Source organism: Silurus meridionalis, chromosome 27 (assembly GCF_014805685.1).
Source record: "Silurus meridionalis isolate SWU-2019-XX chromosome 27, ASM1480568v1, whole genome shotgun sequence".
NCBI lineage: Eukaryota > Metazoa > Chordata > Actinopteri > Siluriformes > Siluridae > Silurus > Silurus meridionalis.
In genome coordinates this window covers 15,142,265-15,169,756 of record NC_060910.1, presented here as the reverse complement: position 1 = coordinate 15,169,756, position 27,492 = coordinate 15,142,265, and the positions used below count along the sequence as shown (strand labels likewise).

General features: G+C 38.5%; 2 protein-coding genes across 2 annotated transcripts; one reads left to right on the top strand and one right to left on the bottom strand.

Annotated features, from left to right (window-relative positions):
• The first annotated feature begins 3,406 nt into the window (after positions 1–3,406).
• psat1 (phosphoserine aminotransferase 1) lies at positions 3,407–22,541 on the top strand. The gene is made up of 9 exons (XM_046842033.1): positions 3,407–3,566; positions 16,490–16,550; positions 16,632–16,701; positions 17,385–17,590; positions 18,794–18,966; positions 21,276–21,445; positions 21,636–21,764; positions 22,183–22,320; positions 22,405–22,541. Exons 1-9 carry the CDS (start codon positions 3,510–3,512, stop codon positions 22,523–22,525), a joined length of 1,125 nt encoding a protein of 374 aa, XP_046697989.1. The 5' UTR covers positions 3,407–3,509; the 3' UTR covers positions 22,526–22,541.
• A 2,376-nt stretch (positions 22,542–24,917) lies between these two features.
• Positions 24,918–27,094, bottom strand: LOC124380779 (annexin A1-like). The gene is made up of 3 exons (XM_046842034.1): positions 26,757–27,094; positions 26,616–26,672; positions 24,918–26,543 (listed from the first exon to the last, which is right to left on the bottom strand). Exons 1-3 carry the CDS (start codon positions 26,892–26,894, stop codon positions 26,436–26,438), a joined length of 303 nt encoding a protein of 100 aa, XP_046697990.1. The 5' UTR covers positions 26,895–27,094; the 3' UTR covers positions 24,918–26,435.
• Positions 27,095–27,492: the final 398 nt, after the last annotated feature.

Below are 27,492 nucleotides of genomic sequence, written 5' to 3'. Positions count from 1 at the left end.
CAAAGCTTAATTTCCTCAGAATGAATTTCCAGGCACATTTTATGTTATATATTCATTTTGTGGTGGTGTTTTTTCATGTCTGGTTATTTAACAGAAAAGTCTTCATTTTATGCTTCTACTCATCCAGAGCATCATCAGAGAACTTTAAGCTCTGCATACGTAGCTCAGGTACATCATATCATAAACAACAAAACATTGTATTTCATTATAAATGCTTGTCTGATTCATTACGATTACCTTCTACCTGATCCTCTACTTCTGGTGAGTTCTTTTTCATTTGGTGTTTATTTGCTACTAGAGTTTTCCATAGGAACAGCCTATAGATCCATGTGAGTCGCTCACATGAGGACGGGGTTACCTTTTGCGTCTGGTTCGTCTCCTCCGTGGTCCATACCTGCACATCATGAGAGTTTAATAAGTAACACTTAAATCTCTTTCTAGTTACGGTTTCCTGCGAGTGATGAGGTTTTATCTGTAAATGTGCAACTCAGCAAGTCAGCGAGTGGCCCACGGAAATATAATACTGTTAATATTGTTGTTGTATTACATGGCAAGGGGTGGAGGCAGGTGGTCTTCCGAGCTGAAACGGATGGAATAGAAAGGGAAAATATTAACAAATAAACAGAATTTTGAAAAGGATTCTAACATGAATGGTTTTATTTTTTTTTTAAGATTTCATTTATGTCTTGACCCTAGTTGAAAAAGTAATTGCCCCCGAAACATAACTGGTTATGCAACTGTAATTAATCTTTTGTAATAACTGGCGATGAGTCTTTCACGTGGCTGTGGAGGAATTTTGAAGCTTCAGGTCATGAACTGAGGGCTGCAAATTTGCAAACTCCATGGTTCCATCAATTCTGGGTTATCTTTGGGTCATTTTCATGTGAAATATACAGGAGAAATTTTACTTTTTGTTAATGGACAGAAGAGGATATCCAGGTCCTACATCTAAAACTAGTCTTTCCTTCAATACTGTCTGGACATTCACAGTAATGACTAATTGCTTGTCAGGGGAAATAATAAAAAAGAAAACTGCTTAACACATTAATAATGATGTGTTTACAGTGAACCTTCCACAGTACAGTTACATATACAGAGACTTCACAAGAATAATGTTAATAAGCCATGTTGCACAATGGCACCTGTGAAGCAACCAATTATCTCATTCCACCTTTTTATTTGTCCCACCCTTCCTGCTAAAGTGTGGTCTCCTTAATAGAACATTCATTTGGGTGATATATAGAAAAGCTGAACTGAAGTACATAGAAAAAACAGTATTAGGTAGTTTTAGAAAGTAACTAGAGACATTTGACATATTTAATGGAAAAATCCATTTTTGTAACTCGAAGAAAGATAATATATTATATAAGTTGTTATCAGCGCTCAGTTCAGAAGCCTGCATCTCTGATGGTTTGGGGTTGCATGCGCGCGTGTGGTATGGGCCGCTTACCCATCTGGAACGGCACCATCAATGCTGAAAGGTATATCCAAGTTCTAGAACACCACATGCTCCCATCCAGACCTCGTCTCTTTAAGGGAAGACCTTGCATTTTTCAACATGACAATGCCAGACCACATACTGCATCAATTACAACATCATAGCTGTGTAGAAGAAGGATCCGGGTACTGAAATGGCCACCTGCAGTCCAGATCTTTCACCCATTAAAAAAAATTTGGCGCATCATAAAGAGGAAGATGCGACAAAGAAGACCTAAGACAGTTGAGCAACTAGAAGCCTGTATAAGACAAGAATGGGGCGACATTCCTATTCCTAAACTTGAGCAACTTGTCTCCTCAGTCCCCAGACATTTGCAGACTGGTATAAAAAGAAGAGGGGATGCCACACAGTGGTAAACATGGCCTTGTCCCAACTTTTTTTAGATGTGTTGATGCCATGAAATTTAAAATCCACTTATTTTTCCCTTAAAATTATAAATTTTCTCAGTTTAAACATTTGATGTGTCGTCTATGTTGTATTCTGAATAAAATATAAACATTTGAAACTTCCACATCATTGCATTGTGTTTTTATTCACAATTTATACAGTGTCCCAACTTGTGGAATCGGGTTTGTGTGCGTATATACATATATAATTATTAGTAGATGTTCTATACTTTTATTATTTAGAAGTGAGATCAATTTCTCTCAGCACCACTGCTGCTACGTGAATATGACGTATCACAGCACTAGGAGAGTCACATAGAATACAGATTAACATGGCAGAGGTAGAGCTGTGTCTTCCTGATAGTTCAGGTAGTGTGTGTTGGCAAAAATCTCGACCTTTGGATCAGTGGAATCCGCCGACCCCCCCCATACCATTCTGTTCACTCAGAATTATTGGTGAAAGTGCAACTGAACTGAATTGGTCTCTGATCTTTTAGATGTTATTCATTTATCAGGTCATGTCTAAGGAGAGATTTAATATTTACTGCTCGTTATAGCAGCAGTACTTCACATGGATTAACTCAGTGACTTCAGACTGAGTGACTTGAGGATTCAAATTTCTTGTGACCACCTGATCGAGAGTCTCTGGATTTCGACTTCATGTTGAAACACTTTCTAGTGTCTTGACCTGATAAATGATTTTTGATTTATTATGATTTACTCAAATTATTATTCATATTACGCTTCCTGGTAGTCGCCTATTTATTTTCAGAAGAATAAAATGAGTTTTGACCTTTTTCATAACTGCTGCACTTGGCTGGAGATCAGCTTTTGGGCAAATCAAAAAGCACCTTATTGGTGCTGAGAGTTGATCACTTTGCAGATTTGTGGTCTTCTGCTCGCCCACTCACTGTTTGAGGATGATCAGAAGTTCTCAACAAGATTTATGGCGTTTCCTGGTCAATTTTCAGTGCAACATTCGATTTCTGTAGGTTGTAGCTCATTGGTTGAGGCATTGGATTCTAGATCAGAAGGTCACAAGTTCAAATCCCAGCACCAGCAAGCTGGGCCCCTGAGCAAGGCCCTTAACCTGTAACTGCTCGGTTGTTGGTTGCTTAGCCAAAATGTTGTCAATGTACATTTCTCACTTTATTCTCAGTGAGACATGGTGCACTGTGATGCTAAAAATATTCACAGATCATCTTCTTGGGAGAAGATGCTCCTGAAAGACTTTTATGTATGAAATAATATGTAGGTCACCATCCCAATACTTTCCGCATCGACTCCGAAATGATCCACGTGTTTGAGAAAAAACCCAGTCCAGATGGTGTTTGTTGATCTGGCACATTTTCACGCGAGACTAACCCTCAATGCGATCACGTTTTAGTGGCGTGAAAAGACAAGCCAATCAGGTTCCTAGATCAGACCAGGCGTCCAATCGAAAGTTAAAAAATAGGCTGCGGCTTTCCAGCGACCAATCAGAAAACAGGGAAAAAAAGACTGCTCAGGATGTTATCAAGCATTTTTGCACAGCCGGAAGCAGGAGAAGTGAGAGAGACCGAGCATCGCGGGAACATCTCATCTCAGATCTTCAGGTTCTTCCACACCTACAGAAATACTGCATAATGGAAACGAAGAAGGTTTTTAACTTCGGGTCAGGACCTGCAAAGCTTCCACAACCTGTAAGTGTATTTTTTTTTATTTCCAGGTGCTGTTTATTTTTCTGATCATCAGTTCTTCCTAAGTTCTCCTTGTCTGAGCTGATTGCTGAAACTGCAACTTTCACAAGGGGGTTTAGAAACGAAAGACACGTTTGGTGCATGTCGGATTCTGAAATCTGAAGCACAGCATGCAGATGGAAATCAACAGGAGCCTGCATGAGAAAAATCTACAGTTTAGTGATGCATGCTGAGATTGCATCATCCACATGGGGTTTTCTGTTCTTGTGTTGAGACACACACAAAAATCCTGTTTATCCCCTTTGTGAATCAGGAGGTGTTCAGATCTGCAGCAGTGATCTGGTTTGTGATCAGATTAATATTCATTCTTTTCAACACTGCAGCATAAACCAGAATCATCCAATCTCTTGATGCGTGAGGCTGTTTGACAGGTGTAGGGGGTCCACCCAGAACAGCCACATGATCTCCTGCATTGTAGCTGTTAGACCTGGGTGTGAGGAATCTTTGATAGGTTTAGATGCTCCACCTGATCTGTGGCACTTCAGCAGGTGTTGGTGCTCCACCCAGATACGGTTAAACCCCCAGGTTTGCTCCACCTGAAATGGCTGCACTTTAACAGGTGTGGTTGCACCACCCGGGGAACAGCACCACTGCTATAAGTGTAGGTGCTCCATCTTCTCATCAACTATGGTGGAGATTAAAGGAGTTAATAAAAGTAGCTTTTTCGCAATTCTGTATCTGCACACGCTCTGTTTCGAACTTGTTTTGTTCGGCACTTGGTGGTATCTACTTGGCACCAACATACGGGTGAAGAAACAACAACCGTGGAAAAAATGTGCATGTTTTTTTGTGGGGGTTTTTAAGTTGTTAAAAAAGAAGGTTTTGGGCGCATAATCATTTGAATGAATTTAAATTAGTGTTTGACTCATTAACATGATTCTATTAATAGATTGTTGTGCTCAGAGTAACATTGGAGTCTTTTCACGAAGGGTCTTGTGACATAAATAATAATAGAAAAATTATAGCTGTAATAAATCATAGTACTTTGGATACTGAAGCCCATTTGAAGGCAAATACTTTTATACTCAAGTGAAAGTTTAAATGGACACTTTTACTGAAGTAATATTTGACCAGGATCTCTACTCTAACTTAAGTACATGGTTTGTGTTCTTTGTCCACCACTTCTTATCAACCTGTTTTCATTAGTATCTGTTTATTGCCATATTGAACAACTTCTGAGGTAAATTTACTCCTGACAAACAAAACCAGACCTTTTTTTGTCAGCTGAGACATTTCAGAATAGATTTTACTTCTGCCATTTTTCTCTCAGATGATTTGAGGAGCTGTTTGGTAGAAGAGCCACCAGCCAGTCAGAACCAATTATTTTACTCAATATGTTTTACCCAAACCACAGCAACTGAACTGAATACTTTCTCGTCATCCTCTTCGTGACTGACGTTGACCAAAACTGCACAGATGGGATTTTTCGCAAGTGAAAAAACCCTTGTGTGGGAGAAATATTTAAAGTTTCAAGTGCTTCAATAATTGCCATAGGTGTATAAATTCAAGCACGTGGCCATGCAGTCTACAAACATGAAATGAAAAATGGAAGTATTTAACCTTCATCTTATGTTAGCTTTCTGTTACTATCTCTTATGTTAACGGGTCGGTTTTGACCCGTGTCTTAAAACAGTCATAAAATACCCTCTAAACTATTATTTATCATCCAATCTGTTTCCTACCTCTTGGTTACCTTGTTAGGTTTCCTTACCCAGGAAAAGATTGCTTTTAATATTTTTGGTGTGGCCCCCTGGGCCTTTCATTTGATAGCATACCTCTCGTTTTCAATTTAAAAAATGTGTAAATAGAACCTCAAGAGAATTATATAAATAAATTAAAGATTGTTATGTTGCCTGACTGTTACTGAGTGGTATTAGAACACACCTCTAAATAAAAAAAAATAAAAATTATTTTAATATTATTAACTATAGTAACATCTATGGTGTTCAGGTCAATTTTGACCCATATATTTTTACTCCAAACTTTTTTTTTTTTTTTTTTTTTTTAAATAGAGCTTTAATAGAAATACTAAATTAAACTAGTAATAATAAAAAATATATAGATTTGCATCCAAACAAAACAACCAATCAAGCAAATCAAGTACTAGCCTCCAAAAAAAGTCTTTGTTTGCAAAAACATACATGTGTATGTGTGTGTTTAGATGCATGTGTGGCAAAACCTTGCAGAGATATTTTTTTCAGTAGAAGCACAATATGTTTGTCTTTCTGTCCTTATTGCAAGGGCAGACCTGACACCTCTTTCTTTTAGAATCAGGTGGCTTCAGTGGGGTTGTGGCTGTTGCTGTGCTGGTTGATGTTGAGGCAGGGCTGGCTGAGAAGGATGCTGGTGCTGATGCTCCTTGAGTTGCTGATGGCATGGATAGAGTGCTAGGTGAACTCTGCAGCTGTCTAACCATGGCTGCGTCTCAGCTCCGCTCAATGGGTGTCTTGACTAAGGAACTTTCTAGCTCCTCAAGAAACATTCTTCGCTTGTTTTTTTTTGGTTGAGGTCCATCCTAGCTGGATGTGGTGCCACAACACAAATGCATTGTATGCAGACACATCTAGGATGTTATAAAACACAACCACTGGCCATCTCCTGGTCATTCCCCGGCAAGTGTAGGTGACAGTCAGCTTATCCAGGTTGTCCACTCCTCCTTTGTTTTTATTATAGTCCAGGATAAGTATGGGCTTCGTCTCACTTCCTGATGACACATGGTTCATCTCTATCACGATGCTGCTCTGTGTCCTCTGTCTCATTTTCAGCGAAGAGATAATTGATCAGTTGGCAAGCTGGAACACTGTCACTTTCCACTGGGCAACAATCTGGGTTTGATCCACTGGAATAAAGTGGCCATGAGCAGTGCCAGGATCTCCAAAACTACTGAATTTTTTTTCCCACATTTTTCTAATTAGTTACCTTTTCCTCTTATTGCTTTTTTTATTTACCAGCATGCTATTGTGGCTAAGACAATACCATGTCTAAATATAATCTACTGTAGTTTTGCTGTTGGTCTAGTCTGTATAGTTTTTTGCATAAATGTTCTGAATAGGTGCCAGAGCAGGGTTGCTTGGAAATGGCCCATAATACATAAACCCAAATTTCTAACCCAAGAAGAGTGAAATGTGCAGTCAAGAGACACAGGTTATATTGTTATATTCCGATAAGAAATAAGTGCAATGAAATGTAAGACTATAATTGTAATATAGCAATTCTTTTTCTCTTTGATTTGTGTTATAAATGTCATTTTGTTATAATTCAGATTTTTTTCATTGGCGAGTTTGGCTGTAATTCCCGGCAAGGCACAATGAAGTGCAGGAGCCGAGAATCCCACTATAAATGACTATTTATGTCGAATATCACAGTTAGGCTGTTTCTAGACTCTTTTTGCACACTTATTCCACATATCTGTGTGAAAAACATTTACACCAGACATGAGCCAAAGAGTACAACCATTTGTTTCTCATGGTCTGAGAGTCCTTTAGGTGCCTTTTGGCTACCTTCAGGTGGGTCATGTGCCTTTTACTGAGGAGTGGCTTCCTTCTGGTTCTTGGTCACCTCCCTGACTAAGCCCCTTCTCCCTTGATTGCTCAGTTTGGTGGGCTTGCTCTAGGAAGAGTCCTGGTGGTTCCTAACTTCTTTCATTTACAGATAATGGAGGCCACTGTGCTCATTGGGACCTTCAATGCTACAGAAATGTTTTTGTACCCTTACCCAGATCTGTCCCTCAATACAATCCTGTCTCGAAGGTTTACAGACAATTCCTTGGACTTCATGGCATGGTGTGTGCTCTGACATGCACTGTTATCTGTAGGATCGTATATAGACAGGTGTATGTGTTTTTCATAATCGACTCCAATCAAGTTGTAGAAACATCTCAAGAATGAGCAGTGGAATACAGCAGTACAGTATAAAATAGGAAAAATTACGTTGCCTAATCATTGAGAACCTAATAATTACGTGGTAACTAGAATGGGTGGTCTTGGAACCTCTCCTACATACATTGTTGCAACGACTTTGATTGGTCTTTTTTAACTGTCCCACCTTGCTTTTAAGTTTAAGTTTGAACTCTATGTCAATGAAAAAAGGCCATGTGATCTGACAAGTCCAGATTTACCTTGTTCCAGAGTGATGGACAAATCAGTGTGGGAGAAAAGAGGTGGAAGAAGTGAAGTCCCCATAGTTCCTAGTGCTCACCATAAAAGATGGTGGGGGAAGTGTTATGATCTGAGGTTGCTTCAGTTCCAAGATAACAATGCCAGGAATCATCATGCTCCAATTGTGAATAAGTGATTTAGCGTGAGATGACATTTTCACACATTGAGTGACCCTGTGACTACAACCTTAAATAACCTTTCTAACTTTGGAACATTAAGGCAAAACATAATTCTCTGCATCTTAGCCTGCTTTGTTTCACTGTTCCAACCTTATTTACACATGGAATGTGTTTACAACCATGTACTTAGAAAAGAAAGTGAAACAATGTGTTAGAACATGTTAAAATTGTATAGTACATTTTCTTTCATTTGTATTCATGTTACAATTAGCTTAGTGACAACTAACAGCTAATTCAGGTTATTTACAGATTTGGCAACAGAAAAATCTGAAACCTTAAAAGACCTTTTATATCCAGCATTTATTTATTCTGATCACACTACATTAAATTCTGTTGCCATTTACCAAAGATCTTTGAAAGATACAGGTAAGTAGATGGTCTCATGACTGTGTATGCCTATGAAGCACCAACTTTACCAGATTAGCACTTTCAGACTAGTTATATTTATACAATCAAGCCCTGGCACATCATTTTACTTCTGTGTGTGTACCAAGTTTACAGTAACAGTAAGTCGAACAGCATAATTACACCTATTTATATGTAGGCATGGTACTGTATTAGCCATATGACCTTGCTAGTACATGCTAGTTATTTGCAAAATAGTTAAACAATAGTTTAAATAGTCAGTTCCTTGATTGATTGTAACAATAAGCCGATCCCTGAGATCCTTGTACTGATCATGACCACTTTTGAAGAATCGCAGTGTCAACCCCATCAATATGGTGTGTAGCTTAATGTATCCTACAATCAACACCATCATTATGGTGGGTTGATTATTATAAGTAGGGCTGTCGGTCGAATAAAATATTTAATCGCAAATGAATCACATTTTTTTAAATTCTCTAATCAACATGCGCATTTACACATGGATGCTTTATGTAAATGTATGTTTATTATTAGTGAAAAACAAACTCAACATAAAGCATGAAGACAAAATACTCTTGTAAATGTTTTAATTATGGTGTTTTAAATTATGTAAATCATCAGGACACCATACAGAAGTTTTGCTATGTTTCCACACGGACGGTTTCACACGGACGGTTTTAATCGCCGGATGTGTGCAGATTTTGGTGCTTGATTTGAGACTTCAGTAATACAAATAGCGCATCAGTAAAACAAATGCATGATGTCCTGTTTCCCACAGATGCATGATCTGATTGAGATCTACGAAATTGGGAGGCCAAGTCAGCACACTCCATCATGTTGCTCGAACCGTTCCTGTACAAGCAGTAAAGTGTGTCAGGGAGCAAAACCATGCTGGAATTTGGTTACCATAAAGGGGTGTAACTTGGCCTAAAACACTGTTAATCTATAGCTACGTCTGCACCAGTGGTTCTCAGTGGTTCTCTTTTTTCTGACATTCACCACTTCACCACTAGAGAAGGGTAGATTTTCAAGCCTTTCCTGTCCTCCGTTATCCGAAAAAATTGTAAACACGTCATGTCATGAATCTCCTCCTTGGCCTTCCTCTTTTCCTCCTTCCTGGTGGCTCCATCCTCAGCATTCTTCTACTGATATAACTCATGTCCCTCCTCTGCACATGTCCAAACCATCTCAATCTCGCTTCCCTCACCTTGTCACCAAAACGTCCTACATGGGCTGTCCCTCTAATAAACTCATTAATAATAGTCCATCCTCATCACTCCCAACGAAAACCTTAACATCTTCAGCTCTGCTGCCTCCAGCTCCACCTCCTGTCTTTTACTCAATGCCACTGTCTCTAATCCATACAACATCTCAGGTCTCACCACAGTCCTATAAACTTTCCCTTTCATTCTTGCAGATACCCTTCTATCACGAATCACTCCTGCTATCACTCTTCTCCACCCACTCCACCCTGCCTGCACTCTTTTCTTCACTTCCCTAACACACTCTTCATTACTTTGCACTATTGACCCCAGGTCCCTGAACTCCTCCACCTTCTCCACCTCTTCTCCCTGCAACTACACCACTCCACTGCCCTTCCTCTCATTCAAACACATGTACTTTGTCTTACTCCTACTGACTTTCATTCCCTTCTCTCCAGCATGTACCTCCACCTCTCCAGGCTCTTCTCAACCTGCTCACTACTCTCATCCGCAAACATCATAGTCCAGGGAGACTCTGTCTGTCTGACCTCGTCCGTCAACCTGTCCATCACCACTGCAAACAGGAAAGGGCTCAGGGCTGATCGTTGATGCACTCCAACCTTCACCTTGAACCAGTCTGTCGTTCCTACATTCATGTCCTGCACCACCCTCACATACTTCTCTGACACACCTGACTTCCTTATACAATACCACAACTCCTTTCTTGGCACTCTGTCGTACGCTTTCTCTAAATCCACAAATACGCAATGCAACTCCTTCTGTCCTTCTCTATACTTCTCCATCAACATTCTCAAAGCAAACAAGGCATCTGTGCTGCTCTTCCTCCACATGAAACCATACTGTTGCTCTCAAATGGTCACCTCTTCTCTCAGCCTGGCTTCCACTACTCTTTCCAATAACTTCATGGTGTGACTGATCAACTTAATTCCCCTGTAGTTACTGCAGGTCTGCACATCTCCCTTATTCTTAAAGATCGGTACCAGCACACTCCTTCTCCATTCCTCAGGCATCCTCTCACCTTCCAGAATCTTGTTAAACAATCTGGTTAAAAACTCCACTGCCATCTCTCCTAAACATCTCCATGCTTTTACCGTGTGTTAGGTACACTAACTGACATTGTTTAAATTTACTTGCATTAATGACACATTAATTCTGCCATTCGTTGCGCCCCATCTTTCATGTCTTTATTCCTCACTAGAGGGGCGTTTTTGTCCAAAAACACTTTGTGTCCACACGTTCGTTTTCAATTGTTTCCCAAAAGTCAATGATCGACACTGAAACGTCTGAAAACACTCACGGCCCTTTACTGGGCATCGACAAAACGTAAGATGCTTCGACCTGTGTCATTTCTGCCTGTAGTTTATTTGCTTTCCGGCTCTTTGAAACTCCACGGCAATGAAAAAAATTCGCCGTTGTTTTCGAAAGCCACCGTTTTTCGACATGTAAACTGCGTTTTCAAATCTTTCCACTTTGAAGAGTGTTTTCAAAAATGCTCTATTTTCATTGACTAAAAACTTCGCCTCAGTGTGGACAGAAGGCCAAATCTGCGTTTTCAAACGAAAAGTTTGTGTGTGGACATGGCCTACGTGGTATGCGTTAAAGCAACATCACATGCATAAAGGACTCCTGGATCTTGACAGAATCTCACAGTGCCTTTATCAGCTTGCTTTCTTCTCATAATAAAGCTTGGCCACCTCTTGACCACATGACTGAAAACGCCATCCTTTTTCTATTATTCTATCGTGCAGTCACTTCCTTGCCCATTGTAGGGCCTTTCATTGGTGTACAGTGGTCAGCATGGGCATTCCGTCTGCTCTGTAACTACCGAGAGCCATCACAATGAACCCTGTGTAAAATGTTAGATCCCTTGTGCACATTTTTCATGCTTCCTACACATTTACTTAACTGACTGTTCACTTGCTGTCTAATATATTCATCCCTTTGGCAGGTTTGCCATTCAATTAGACAAACTATATTACTCATGTCACCTGTCAGTGGTTGTAGTGTTATGGCTGATCAGTGTGTAGTCTTGGTCGTCTTAAACCAACCAGAGCATCGAGCTAGAAAGTGTTCTGTTTTTGTTTTTTTTGTGGGTGTGTGTATTTTGAAGCTTCAACTCCCACAATGTGAACTTTTAACAATACAGTAGGATAATTTTACTTTTTGCTGGAAAATGTATCCTGCCAATTAAAAAGCCTACAGCCATGCTAAAAACAGCAACTGCTTATATCTAATTCTGAAGAAATGTTTATTTTGAAATAGATTGCTTAATACCCTGTTCTTAGTCGGAGAGATCTGAAAAAAATTGAATTCGTTCAATTCATGTGCTGGACCTTTTGACACTTGAAACTCATCAGATCAGAGCAGTGAAATGATTGGATAGTTAATTAATATTCCTACAAACAATTAGATTTAACATGATTTGGAACAAGTAAGAGATGAGAGTGGAAAGAAGAAGCATCTGTTCTCAGTGATCAATAGCATGAAACTCTATGCCCATAAACCCTTAGAAATCTAAGGGAGAAATCTAAGTAGCAACATGCCCTTTACATGTTGCTACTCCGTTCTCACTTAACTCCACACAAACTTTAACTAGGTGATGCATTTGCTCCCTCAGCAGCTTTTTTATAACACACTCCGCTCATTTGTAATAGTCCTGCCTGTCAATCTGGACTTCACTCTGTGGCACTTTGTGCTTCTGGCTGTTCTGCAATCGTTTATTAATTTTAGTGTGCTACAAAAAAGTAGCTTCTGTGAAGTAATGGCCTTTTCCAAGACTTCTTTCACAGCTGAAAATGATGAATTAACACTTGAATAGAATTTGACAACAAAACCTAAATTTGTCTTGGACACAATTCCCCTCTAACAGGTTGTTTCTTAAATGTCTTTATTACTGATGAATGATTAAATATCGTATGTGATAATTACAATTTGGTCCAGTAATTTCATTCAGCTTAACATTCAAACTTCTCCAAAAGACACCTTGTGTATTTGTTGTAGTCACAGTGCTAATCAGTGTTTACCTTTAGTCAGGTACTGATAATACAAGTCACGAATACAGTGTGTATATAAGAACCTTGAGGGCTGATATCAGAGGTGCCTTGGAGCAGGGAGCAGGGATGGTTGAAGACTTATTCCATGTGAAAGGAATCCTGAACCAACATGGCTCCCATTCCATACTTCAACACCATGCAGTTCCATCTCATTCGAACCGAGGTCACCATACAGCAAACCGATGAGTTGAAGTGTACGTCCAAGTGTTATTTAGAGCGTAAACAGTCGTCTGCAGTGATCTATCCTGGAATGGCCTGCCCAGTCACCGCACCTAAATCCTGTTGACCTGCTCTGGGATGAACTGGATCACAAGGTCAGAAAGAAATCTCCAACTAGTAAAGAATGGCTTTGGCGAGTTTTACAAGAGGCATCGCAAAGCATTTCAGCAGAATTCTGTGGAGAATTGAACTGTCCGTTTTATAACATTAGTAACTAAAAGGACTAGACTTGTTGGGGAAGGTTTTTTCTAAGGTCCTTAAACATCACAATATGTATTTGAGTGTGATTATTTGCATTAAAATGTAGTGAAAATTTGTAGTACAGTCATCCCTCGATTCATTCCGGTTCGAATCTCGCGGCCCCACTTTTGGATTTTCAATTTGCCACAGATCTATTTTGTTTTGCAAATGGTCCAGATTTCAGCTCATCATAAGAAATGAGTAGCGTTACAGAGAAACGTAGGTTTCCGCTAATTTATTGGTTGTTTTTGTCTTCTGAGAGGTGGAATTGAAGACATATGACCAGATTTAGGCAATGGAAATAAAGAATGCGATGACGTATATCTGTAACTTTTTTGACGCCATAGGACACTTCAACCAATAAACAAGTGGAGAAACTATGCATAGGCTACACTACAGTATGGTACTGCACTACAGTGCTCACTATAAACGTGATATTTTAGCGAATTTACACAAAAGTCATCTCGCTATATTTTCGCAACTGTTTTCTGTGTGTGTTTAGAGTGTGGGATGATGATTTATGGCTTAAACAATAAAAAAAAAAAAACCCACGTAACTACTGCGATAAACATCAGATGACTATGTTGGTATGTTTGACAGAAAAGTGTGTAAAAAAAAAAAAGTTATGAATCCAGACCCTGATTTAAGGTCAAAGCAGACCTTTCTCAGAGCGTAGATGACATTCATTTATGATTTATTTGAATTTGCTCACCAGTGCCATCCGTCTGTGGTGTAAAAGCATTGTTGCCCTTCTATTTTATTTTATGGAAAGTTTGTATCCGTGTTTAAGGCAAATCATTGAACTTAGTGACTGAAACATTTGAATGTTGAATTCGCATGTAAGTTACAATATGGACGGATATTCAGTTATTTTGTTTTTAAATTGAAAAGCAAGAACTAATTTAAAAGAATGACTCGTGAGATTCCACCTAAGGGACTTTGTTTCAATAGTGAATCGTTTGTGAACGCAAAGAGGCTGGAGATGGTTGTAAAGAGCCTCGTTATTATTCCTCTCATTGGGGCTTCTTTCCCAAATCTGGGCCTCTTTCAGTCTGCTGACATGCTCAGTCCCTTGGTTTCAGGTCCTTCTTTATAAAACATATAAAACTTTTATAAGACATCAAAATATACCTCTCAGAGACAATACGTATGGATATTCAGTTTTTTGTATTGAAAACTTTTTGGAAATACTAAGAATCAAATGTTTAACGATTGGTTTTGTTAAAGCTTATGGTGCATAAAAAATAAATACATAAACAAATCAATAATCAAATGGGGAAAAAAAACGATAGAATATTATTTCAGTGAAATAAAATGCAATCGAATTTACAGTAATAGAATATGGAGTGTATACTGTATACAGCATTTAGATTCGGAGACAAAAACTGTGACTTCAGTTTTACGAACGCCGTTAATAAACTGCAGGTGAAAATGAAGGTTATATCTCATGTAGGTGTACCTGTACCTGAAAATCCTACTTGAATAAAAGTATAGATACCATGCTGCAAAACCCACTTCATTACAAGTTAAATGTCTCCAATTCCAATATTACTTAAGTAAAAGTCTTCGAGTATCTGATTTGAACAGTACAGTGCCCTCCACAATTATTGGCACCCCTGTTTAAGATGTGGTCGTGGACTCCTAAAAATTCTCCTTTTTTTTAAAACAACATAGAACCCAAATGCAAAAAAAGAGAAAAATCCAACCTTTTATTTAAGTACATTACTTTGGTGGTAAAAAAAAAAATCATACATTTAGAAGAAGAAAAAAAAACTTGAAATCATGTGTCCCACAATTATTGGCACCCCTAACAATTCCTCTGAAAAATTTAATTGTTTTTTTTTTTTTTTAATATATTTTTCTGTAGTTGCTAAGGTTGGTCAGGGTATCTAGGGACTTTTAATTAGTAATTCATGATTTCCTGTTTCCCTGGGGTATAAATATGACGTGACACAGAGGCCTAATTCTCTTACCCATTTGTCAACATGGCAAAGACAAGAGAACACACCATTCAAGTAAGGCAGATGTGTGTCGACCTTCATAAGTCAGGCAATGGCTACAAGAAAATAGCCACTCGCCTTAACTTGCCGGTATCTACAGTCAGAGGAATCATTAAGAAGTTTAAAACAACTGGAACAGTGACAAACAAGGCTGGAAGAGGTCCCAAGTTTATCTTGCCACAACGCACAGTGAGGAGGATGGTAAGAGAAGTAAAAAAATTTCCCAAGCTCACCGTCACAGAATTGCATCAAAGAGTGGCATCTTGGGGTCACAGAGTCTCCAAAACAACCATCAGACGCTCTCTACATGCCAACAAGCTGTTTGGGAGGCATGCAAGGAAAAAGCCTTTTCTTACTAAACTCACAAACGTTAACGTCTGGAGTTTGCTAAGCGGTACTGGGACTTCAACTGGGATCGTGTGCTTTGGTCAGATGAGACTAAGATTGAGCTTTTTGGCAACAAACACTCTAAGTGGGTCTGGCGTAAAACAAAAGATGAGTATGCCGAAAAGCACCTCATGCCCACCGTGAAGTATGGTGGAGGATCTGTGATGCTGTGGGCCTGTTTCTCTTCCAAAGGCCCTGGGAACCTTGTTAGGGTGCATGGCATTATGAACGCTTTGAAGTACCAGGATATTTTAAATAAAAACCTGATGGCCTCTGCCAGAAAGCTGAAGATGGGTCGTCATTGGGTCTTTCAGCAGGATAATGATCCAAAACATGTGGCAAAATCTACACAAAAGTGGTTCAGCAGTCACAAACTCAAGGTCCTCCCATGGCCATCTCAGTCCCCAGACCTCAACCCAATCAAAAACCTGTGGGGCGAGCTAAAGAGAAGAGTGCATAAGAGAGGACCCAGGACACTGGATGATCTAGAAAGATTGTGCAAAGAAGAATGGTCAAAAATCCCTCTCTCTGTGTTCTCCAATCTTGTGAAATGTTATAGGAGGAGATTAAGTGCTGTCTTGTTGGCAAAAGGAGGTTGTACAAAGTATTAACATCAGGGGTGCCAATAATTGTGGCACACATGATTTCAAGTTTTTTTTTTCTTTCTAAATGTGTGATTTTTTTTACCACCAAAGTAATGTACTTAAATAAAAGGTTGGATTTTTCTCTTTTTTTGCATTTGGGTTCTATGTTGTTTTAAAAAAAAAGGAGAATTTTTAGGAGTCCACGACCACATCTTAAACAGGGGTGCCAATAATTGTGGAGGGCACTGTATTTGAGTATTCAAAGTAAAAAGTGCATCTATTAAATCATTCATTTTAACCCAAAAAAAACAAGAAAGCAGCCAAAAAATGTCTCAAGTATCGTAGAGAAGTACATTTACTCAAATACTTTACACCACTGGATAAGAACTAAATGAACTAAATTCCTTTAAGAACTGATTGGACTAATTTTATAAAGAATGACTTTGGCTTTCTTTCAGGTTTTAAACCAAGCCCAGAGAGAACTGCTGGATTATGACGGTATCGGGATTAGTGTCCTGGGTATGTAGTGCTGTTTGTGTAGCATGAAATTGCTTCATTTCTATGTGTCTGTGCTGACATTTGTATCCCTGTTCTGCCTAGAAATGAGCCACAGGACGTCTGACTTTTCCAAGATAATCAACTCAGCTGAAACTCTACTTCGTGAACTTCTGTGAGTCATTAAACTATACGAAGGGTCTTTTTACATGTGAAATGTACCAGATCTGCAGTAAATCTCCATGTTGTACTACAGCACCAGTGCAGAGGGTGTTCTGCGCCTGACGGTAGTGTCTCGTTTCTATAGTAACTCATAATCCAAAGTATTTTACAAAGAAAAGTCGATATCGGTGACATAATAAAACTTTTCATAAGGATACACTTGTTTTAGGTGGAGGGTCTCATGCTAGTTTATACAATTTTAATAAATACACTGTTGAAGTGTTGGATTCTCATGATAAATATGGCCAAAGTTAAAAAAAAAAAAAAAGTACAATACTACTACTACATTACTACTAAAAAAAAAGTTCAATACTACTCTATAGGTGTTCAAGATTAACATGAGACTAGGATCCCCTATTGGATTTATGGAAGGAGACCCATTTAAAATAAATGGGTGATTGGACATCAATTGTAGCTATAATGTAATGTTTATAGGAAAAAATATGAACTTTTGGAGTGAAACTTTGATTTCTGATTCATCTTCATGCATCCTGGCTGATGATCTCTTGTCTATAAACAATGCCTTTGTGTCATTATCTTTCATTTCTTTCTCATTATTATGAACAGACGTGTGTGACATTTTTTACATTACGTTTTTCACAGTAAATATCGGTCTTTTTCCTACACTGCATGCAGGAATGTACCTGAAAACTACAAGATTTTGTTTCTACAAGGCGGAGGCACAGGCCAGTTCAGTGCTGTTCCTCTGAATCTAATCGATCTGAAGGAGGGCAGATGCGCTGATTATATTGTAACTGGAACCTGGTCTGCAAAAGCAGCGAAAGAGGCCGAGAAGTACGGCAAAGTGAATGTGGTCAATCCCAAAGCGGACCGATACACTGGTAAGCTGTTGAGAAAGCAGAGCATGGCTATGTGCAGGGTTACTTTACATCAGCAACACCAACTCAATGACAAACAAGTCATTCATAAGAGGACGACTGATGGCCTGATGACCTGCATTCATAGCAACTACTTTCTAACTGATTAATCATTTGATCATAAATATATTAATATATTAAGTGTCAGACAGTCGTTCATGCAATGGGATGCAAATTTATGATCCTACTAAATAGCTTCTTTAATTAGAGTACAATATTCAGCAATCAAATATTTATTTATTAATCATCGGACACCTATTTAAAAGCTGGCAGACTGCAAGTTTCTTTCCTTCACCACCTTCTTCACTATGGATCAATTTTATGTTTTGGTCTGGGTGAAATACTGAGTAGGCACCAATCCGAGGCTACATTTTTATGTTCTCATCATGTAGAACTTCTAAGTATTTTATAGTGTTTCAAAACTACAGTACAGACCAAAAGTTTGGACACACCTTCTCATTCAAAGAGTTTTCTTTATTTTCATGACTATGAAAATTGTAGATTCACACTGAAGGCATCAAAACTATGAATGAACACATGTGGAATTATATATGGAATTATATACATAACAAAAAAGTGTGAAACAACTAAAAAATGTCATATTCTAGGTTCTTCAAAGTAGCCACCTTTTGCTTTGATTACTGCTTTGCACACTCTTGGCATTCTCTTGATGAGCTTCAAGAGGTAGTCACCTGAAATGGTCTTCCAACAGTCTTGAAGGAGTTCCCCGAGAGATGCTTGGCACTTGTTGGCCCTTTTGCCTTCACTCTGCGTCCAGCTCACCCCTAAACCATCTCGATTGGGTTCAGGTCCGGTGACTGTGGAGGCCAGGTCATCTGGCGCAGCACCCCATCACTCTCCTTCTTGGTTAAATAGCCCTTGATGCCTTCAGTGTGACTCTACAATTTTCATAGTCATGAAAATAAAGAAAACTCTTTGAATGAGAAGGTGTGTCCAAACTTTTGGTCTGTACTGTACAAAGAAATCCAAGTCTTTTTATACAAAATATGAAGCCGTTTTCATCAACCGCATCAAATACAAATGACAAAATACTATTTAATATTTGAAATACATGTACAGTATCATATCATATCATACAGTATATAGGGGTTAAGATTACGCAGTTTTCCATCACCTGTAAATGAATCATGTTTCCCCTCATGTTAGGAATCCCGGACAGCAGCAGTTGGTCACTGAACCCTTCGGCATCTTACGTCTACTACTGCTGCAACGAAACAGTCCATGGCATTGAGTTTAACTTCATCCCTGACACCAAGGATGTGATTCTTGTCAGTGATATGTCCTCAAATATCCTATCACGACCAGTTGATGTATCAAAGGTGAGAAATCGTTTTTTCAGTTTAATTCAGTTTTATAGTGACAATGAATGTCATTATAGTTCCAACATTGTTGAGGTTATGATCTGTTCACTGATGGACGCTTGAGTGCAAACCTGTGTATGAGAACTGTAGCTGTAAGCTATTGTAGGCCATTGTCTTCATTTGGACCAAATTCATTTTAAATGGTTGTTTCTTCACAGTAATAGTTATGGGAAAGAGTAGTGGAAGCCAGGCTGAGAGAAGAGGTGACCATCTGTGAGCAACAGTATGGTTTCATGCCGAGGAAGAGCACCACAGATGCCTTATTTGCTTTGAGGATGTTGATGGAGAAGTATAGAGAAGGACAGAAGGAACTGCATTGTGTATTTGTGGATTTAGAGAAAGCGTACGACAGAGTGCCAAGAGAGGAGTTGTGGTATTGTATAAGGAAGTCAGGTGTGTCAGAGAAGTATGTAAGGGTGGTGCAGGACATGTATGAGGACAGTGTGACGGCAGTGAAGTGTGCAGTAGGTACGACAGACTGGTTCAGAGTGAAGGTTGGACTGCATCAAGGATCGGCCCTGAGCCCTTTCCTGTTTGCAGTGGTAATGGACAGGTTGACGGACGAGGTCAGACAGGAGTCTCCTTGGACTATGATGTTTGCAGATGATATTGTGATTTGTGGTGAGAGTAGAGAGCAGGTTGAGAAGAGCCTGGAGAGGTGGAGATATGCGCTGGAGAGAAGGGGAATGAAAGTCAGTAGGAGTAAGACAGAGTACATGTGTGAATGAGAGGAGGGCAGTGGAGTGATGCGGTTGCAGGGAGAAGAGGTGGAGAAGGTGGAGGAGTTCAGTTACCTGGGGTCAACAGTGCAAAGTAATGGAGAGTGTGTTAGAGAAGTAAAGAAAAGAGTGCAGGCAGGGTGGAGTGGTGGAGAAGAGTGGCAGGAGTGATTTGTGATAGTAGGGTATCTGCAAGAATGAAAGGGAAAGTTTATAGGACTGTGGTGAGACCTGTGATGTTGTATGGATTAGAGACATTGGCATTGAGTAAAAGACAGGAGGCAGAGCTGGAGGTAGCAGAGCTGAAGATGTTAAGGTTTTCGTTGGGAGTGACGAGGATGGACAGGATTAGAAATGAGTTTATTAGAGGGACAGCACATGTAGGATGTTTTGGTGACAAGGTGAGGGAGGCGAGATTGAGATGGTTTGGACATGTGCAGAGAAGGGACATGAATTATATTGGTAGAAGAATGCTGAAGATGGAGCCACAAGGTAGGAGGAAAAGAGGAAGGCCAAGGAGGAGGATCATGGATGTGGTGAGGGAAGACATGCAGGAATTGGTGTGAAAGAGGCAGATGTAGAGGACAGGGTGGTATGGAGACGGATGATCCGCTGTGGCGACCCATAATGGGAGCAGCCGAAAGAAGAAGAAGAAGAAGAAGTTTCTTCACAGTAATCTCGTAAATGTTTAGGGATTTTTATTTTAAATCCCTAAACCCAGCATCAAAAATTCGTGTAGCATCATATTTATTATTTTAGCAATATTTCTGAAATGATAGAAGCCTGTCTGTGTAATATTATCTACATTAGCTTTGAAGAATAGACGGAGGTGTTCGAAGGAGTCAGTAATCTTTTTCGTCAAGGTCTTTTACTGCTGCACACATGTGGTCTCTTATCAGAATTTAGCACTAAACCTTATGATCTTTTATCTTAATTAAGGATCGGTCTGTAACAGAAAATAGTGTGGGCCAGAGTATTATTGTGTATAATACTAGTTTAGTTTATTATTTTGTTCTGCATTGTACTCTCGCGTGTAACAACAAACAGCACGTGGCGTCAGGATTCGCCTCTAGAGGCCGCTCTCGTAATGAAAGTGGACCGAAAGCAGGAAAAAACTATCTGTATAGATTTTTGTAGATAACCGATAGTTCCAGCCATGAACTATTGATGCCTTGACCTCTGTTAATAACTAAGGGAAATCTAAGTTATTATAAAACACAAATATGATATTACAACATATATTTTAAATAATTTTTTACAATTATTTCTCTGGTATTGTTCAGAGGGCCGTTACAAATGTCAGGGCCGGACGTATGCCAAAGTTAGGGGACCCTGCTTTTGCAAAAGGGAGTTAATAATCATCCACTCTCTAATGTCCTTTAGACATTCCTCAACTCTGAAACACAACTGCGTATCATCAGAGGAACCATGTCTTACAAATGATTTTATCTTCTGTTCTATTTAAGTGTGTTGCTCTCGTAGTGGCAATTCTATTTAGTTTTTTCTTTTTCATTGGCTTATGTTGGTATTTCTTCTCCTTGTTTTAAGTTCGGGCTCATATTTGCGGGAGCACAGAAGAATGTTGGCTGTGCAGGAGTCACTATTGTGATCGTACGGGAGGATCTGCTGGGTAAAGCTTTGAAGGAATGTCCTACTGTGTTCGATTACAAAGTGCAAGCTGAAAATAATTCCCTCCACAACACCCCACCTTGCTACAGGTAACACTTGAGCATTTTTCTTTTCTTTTTTTTTTTTGCTCTCATTAATGTTGCATCATACAGAATCATGAACAGGATTAGACTAAAAAATGTGGTTGTGGGCATCATTGTATGTATTTGTTAAAAAAAAATATATATATATATATATATATATATATATATATATATTTTTTTTTTTTTCTTTTTCTAGCATCTACATTCTGAAACTGGTTCTGGAGTGGATCAAGAATAACGGCGGCGCAGACGTCATGGAGAAACTGAGCAAACAGAAATCCTCTCTGATATACGACATCATCAGCAGCTCCAACGGATTTTACTCGTTAGTAAAAAAAAAATTATAATAATTTAAAAACTGTAGATTAGAAATTTTGAAATTGCATCAGTGAAATGGTGAAAAACAAAAACTTTAAAATGTACAACTTTTTTTTTAATCACATTTGAAATAATAATAATAATAATAAGTATTAATAATAAAAAAATTATAATTATAATTACAAATGAATCAAAATTATAATAATAATCATACTGTCACTAATAATTCTATAAATACATTTTTTATTTATAATAAAAAATTTTGCATGTGGTAGTAATAAATATAACTGTAAAACTTAATAAATAAAGTTTTTTTTTTTACCAAAGGAATTTACCAAATGGCTCACTGACTGGCGACAATTATCAAATTTGCTGGTTTTTTTTTTTTTTTCTTTTTAATGTATTTTTTATTTAATTTTTTCAAGATGCCCCATCGATGTCACGTGTCAGAGTCGCATGAACATTCCATTCCGCATCGGAAACATAGATGGAGATCAAGATCTGGAAAAACTGTTTCTGGAAGGTGCTTCCAAACTCAGAATGATTCAATTAAAAGGACACAGGTATCGTACATCAGGCACAAATATAACATGCACTACGAGTCCCTGGTCTCTGGTGCGACTTTAATTCTTTTTGTATTTTGACAGGTCTGTTGGTGGAATACGAGCTTCTCTGTACAATGCAGTGACTGTGGAAGAGACTCAAGTGCTCGCTGCCTATATGAAGGAGTTTGTAAAGAAGCATCAGCCCAATAACTTGCAGCATTAAACTGTAGGTCATGTTACTCAGTAGCCTTAATTCCTTTTTTCTTTTCTTTTTTTTTGTAACATCACTACAGTGTCTTGTTAGAGGGGCATTTGTGCAGCTGGGGTATAGTAGTTTTCTATTTGAATTCTTATAGAAGTAAGTTTTCTAATATACTGCAGTTATTATAGGTTATTTTTTAATCATTCTAGTCATTTTTCTCAATTTAATTATTATAGAAATTTACACTACATTATTGTCTTGAATTAATACTTGGATGAGAAGCTTTTTTTTTTTTTTTTTTACATTTTAATTGTAGCTTAAATTCATTTATGAATCTGTGGCCTTTTCTAGTAAAAAAGAAGAAGAACTAGGACATTTATACAGTACAATTTTGACGGATAAAAACGACGGCTGATCACGAGGCCTTTGTGAACTGTTTATTCGCTCGATTTAATGTTGTTACATCATTATTAGTGTCGAATGAGAGAGAGATCAGGCTGAAAGGTGAAAAATGTTCTTACTGGTGAACACGTTGGTGGAGTAACAAGTTAATGTAGATCGATTATGTGAACGTGTTGAATTGTTCTAGCAAAGCTAAAGCATCGAACCCCTCCCCTTCCCCCCTCCAAAAGAGGGTAATATTAATGATTTCATTTAATGATTTCTTTTCATTTTCATTACCTCTGTAGACATCTGATCATCATTCCCATGTGAAATCTGGAGCTTTGGCAAATATGATTTTATGGACTTCAGAACAATTTATAATTGGTTAACTGTTATCTATATACTGTTTGTACAGAAGTCCTAAGAGGCCATGCGTTATAAAATCTGTATTTGGGATTAGAGCGTGTTTTAGAGGGACGTGATCACAGCTTCATGGATGATCACATTCGCTTCAACTTTGATCAAAAACAAATTAGACATCAAAGTCCATACTGTATTTAATGCTGTAACTGATTTGCGACAGCTAAACGTACTCCGTGATACACACCGGAAACATTCACAAGCGCGAGAGAGATTCCCCTCAAAAAAACAATCGCCAGGAAACAACTTTTACGTCGAGATCGCAAGGAATACAACATTATAATGCCTGTCCTCTTAGGATTTCCGTACATATAAATAGTTCTAACGCTTTTTATCCGAGAAAACGTTCTCGTGACTTTTGAAGGCTGAACTCGAACAGCTTTCCTTCTGAATGTAAGTACTGACACTGGAGATTCCTTACTGGAGAATTGAGGTCACTATAAAGGAGGACGGAGCGAATTCACAGTGAAATGACTAGGAAGCGATTATTTATTGTCCAGGGTTCAAAAGGAAAGCGACGAAAAAACAATATAGATGAGGCCTTGCAGCAGTTCAGTATTTATGAACCAATCAATGAATGAAGCTTGTATGTGACGTGGGAGTAAAGAGTTGTCTCAGAGAGTGGTTCATTCCTGTTGTTTTCATGCTTTTAATTGAGTCTTTTCTCCAAAGTCTTTCGGTCATTTGTCACGTCACATGACGGCCTTATGTACACTGTAATGGACACACAAATTGGTTCATAAGCCCCAACTTTTCTTGCAAACGTGGGTTTTTTTTCCCCCTTATGATTCTGGTCTCTAATTCATAGATATGATCATTTCCATTATGAACTGATTTTTTATTCTATTAAATCAGGTTATAGAGATTCAGAGAACGCTTTAAGGTTTATCTGTATGATGCAAAATTCACGTTACTTACAGCAAAAATGTAACCAAATTAAAGACATTAAAGTTCTTTGGCAGGTGCCACGTGACTGAATAATTAAATGACTCGACCCTGGAGATCCAGTTGACAGATAATTTGATTGTTAGTTTCTCCTCATTTGCATTATAATTTTTTTTCCTCAACTGAGCCAATGATTATTGATCAACTCAAACGAAATGGCTTGGATTTTTTCATCACTACAGGCTTGACTCTCTCACGTCTTATGTTTCTGAAGGTCCTCTGATCTAATTATGAATGCAGCTATATGATGAGGGTAATTCTTACTAATCCTGAGTAATACATTAAATCCACATCTGTCAGTGTACAAACTCACACTGCTGTAACATGTGCATATAATAATATACATACAGTTTATTAATCAAATGTTGGAACAGTCTACATAGTTGCATTCTTTCATTAAAATCTAATAAAAGCATTTCACCATACTTTCGCAATTTCTTTATTTTCTTTGTGCACTGATGGGAATCGGCTGTATTAAGACTTGTAAAAGGGAGAAAACCCCCTTTTCAAATATGTTAATTATTACAATATTACCATCAATTAATTTATTCTTTAAAATTCAGACACTGAAATGTAATAATAATTCTGTTAATGTCTGCGAAAGCTGCCTGAACTGTAAGAAATTTACATTATACATTTTGGACTTTTTTGAACTCTTGTAAATTTAGTATCGCTCTTTAATAAATTAAAAAATATATATATATAAATATATATATAATATATAAAAATAAAATACTTCTTACTTGATTAATCCTTGGAATAATCTGTAGAATACTCGATTACTCAAATATTTGATAGGTACAGCCCTAATGAAGGCACGAATTATGGGTAGAACTTTTCTGTTACGACGTGAGATCATACGCTGACAGAACTTATAAAGATCAACATCAGCCCAGAACTACACAGGAGGAGCTGGTCAATGACCTGAAAAGAGCTGGGACCACCGTTTCCAAGGTTACTGTTGGTAATACACTAAGACATCATGGTTTGAAATCATGCATGGCACGGAAGGTTCCCCTGCTTAAACCAGCACATGTCCAGGCACGTGGACTAAATTACAGTAGAGTATTTGTAATTCATTACATCACACCACTGTAGTTAGACAGTAACCATCACTGTTTCATTGCAAAGACGCAGATGCATTGCGAGGATGAAGTACTGTTTAAGATGGTATTTGATGCCCCTGCCAAAGGCTAATTGAAACAATTAATATTGATCAAATACGTGTTCGATGTAAGCATAAGGTGCAGCATGGCACTGTGCGGCAGGCAACACCACGTCTACACTAAGCCTAACTTTTCAGAGCTTGATTGTTGCTATTCAGAAATAAGGACTATAACACTTAGGGGTATGCCATTATGAAAAATGATCAGTGACAGCGTGGTGTGATGAATTTTGTCACCACTGTGATGGATGTCTAGATGATGTTTGATTAGTCAGTCATCAATTTCTGAAGCGTATTTCTCACTACCTTGCAATAAATCATAGACACAATGTTGCCTTATTGTTCCAGACACACAGGAACGATGAGCATGCCGGTTTAGAGCTTAGTTTCCATCTGCATTCTGATATTTACAGTAGGTTTACCAAGCTAAAAGCACCACACCATACACCCACACCACTTTACTGCTCAGGAGCTGCTGTGGAGATCGTCAAGAGCGCCAAATTCCTTGGTGTTCATTTGGTGGATAACCTCACCTGGTCACTCAACAGTGTTTTCTTTTTTTTAATGACTGATTGCACATTGCAACACATCATTCTTTCCATATTTCAGCTAACAGGATTATCACGGAGTGGCAAAGAACAAAAAAAAAAGTAAGATGGAAACAGAAACTCAATTGAAGTTTCAAACACAAAAAAGTGTCCAATGTCCAATGAACGCTTCTTTCAAACTTGCAACTCGTTAAACCAGCCGCGACTGAATTCTTTAGAGTTGTGCGTTTCTGCAATCCAACCCTCAGTGTTACACAGACCACTAAAGAATGATAGAACGAGTGAGAATAGCTTCTCAACAGCAACCGAAAGGTTCCTTCCGCTCCAGATCTACTTTGCTGCACACGAACACTGGAAGGCAGAAAACGAGATCCATAAAATGAGACAAGCTTCTGAGTAAAAACACAAAAGGCTTCATTCTGGTTCTGGAGGACTCCGAACTGAAAGATCTCAGCAGCTTTATTTCCAGCTAGAGTTGTCCAAATGTAGCTTCTTGAGGAGCTCTCCTGCTGTTCAGGATGTTGATAAACACAAAGCAGTCGGTGCCTTTCCTCTTCTCTCCGCCCTCGTAGAGCTCCTAAAGTAATGTGCACTTCATACATAAGCATCAACACCAAATGACCATATGCCTGCACACACATTTCCTTACCCTGGGGTCTTTGTCTTCCAGCTCCGCATTCACATTGCAGTCTTCAGTCCTGCTTGTCTGCATGAGCAAAACGATGTAAAGATTTTCACACTCACACACTGTTCCCATTCACATCAGAAATCGTGTTTTGTATTTAGCCACCTTGCAGGGAGCCAGAAGGCCGTCCCTGAAGTGTCCGTTTGTGTCAGAATTGATGTCGGCCTTCAGATCCTTCTTGGATTCTATAGAAAAAAATTTCGATGAATTAGCCATGCAGACATCGTGTACTAGTGTAACCATCAGGAATAACCATCATATTCCTAAAATTATTTTTAGCCTGGTTAAAAGCTAATATTTATTTAAGTGCCTAAACACCACCTGAGGAGAACATTAAACTACACGCAGATCATTATTTTCTTTATCAAATAACCCTAAAAAAAAGCTTACCTTCCTTGTAGGCATGTTTGAGGTCTTTGATCTCCTTATTGGTTCTCGAGGCCATCATCTCAATCAAGGTGTTGAGAAAACAATTCTGTTTTCACAGGGTCTGATATTTATGAGCTCAATTTACTACACAGTGTTTGCTAGTGGTTGTTATTCCTGTCTTGGGATACTACTGGTTTTTATGAATGTGGAGCAGCATCTGGTTAGAGCAATATGGCCATCAAAGATAAGAAATCTTGTTATGTATAAGAAATCAGATGGCTTGATCAATTTCAATGTATTCTACATCAGACTACTTCATGTCTATGCTTTTTTGTTCCAGTTTCTTGAATACAACCTACAGACATCTACACAGCAAACATCATTAGCTAGAAAAAGCCCACACACACACACACACACACACACACACACACACATATATATATATATATATATATATATATATATATATATA

Coding starts and splice junctions, on each gene's coding strand:
- psat1 (XM_046842033.1), top strand. CDS start 3,510: ATGGAAACGAAGAAGGTTTTTAACTTCGGGTCAGGACCTGCAAAGCTT. Junction 16,551..16,631: donor TATCGGGATTAGTGTCCTGG/GTATGTAGTGCT, acceptor TGTTCTGCCTAG/AAATGAGCCACAGGACGTCT. Junction 21,446..21,635: donor AACACCCCACCTTGCTACAG/GTAACACTTGAG, acceptor TTCTTTTTCTAG/CATCTACATTCTGAAACTGG.
- LOC124380779 (XM_046842034.1), bottom strand. CDS start 26,894: ATGGTTACACTAGTACACGATGTCTGCATGGCTAATTCATCGAAATTT. Junction 26,673..26,756: donor GCCTTCTGGCTCCCTGCAAG/GTGGCTAAATAC, acceptor TTGCTCATGCAG/ACAAGCAGGACTGAAGACTG. Junction 26,544..26,615: donor TGGAAGACAAAGACCCCAGG/GTAAGGAAATGT, acceptor ACATTACTTTAG/GAGCTCTACGAGGGCGGAGA.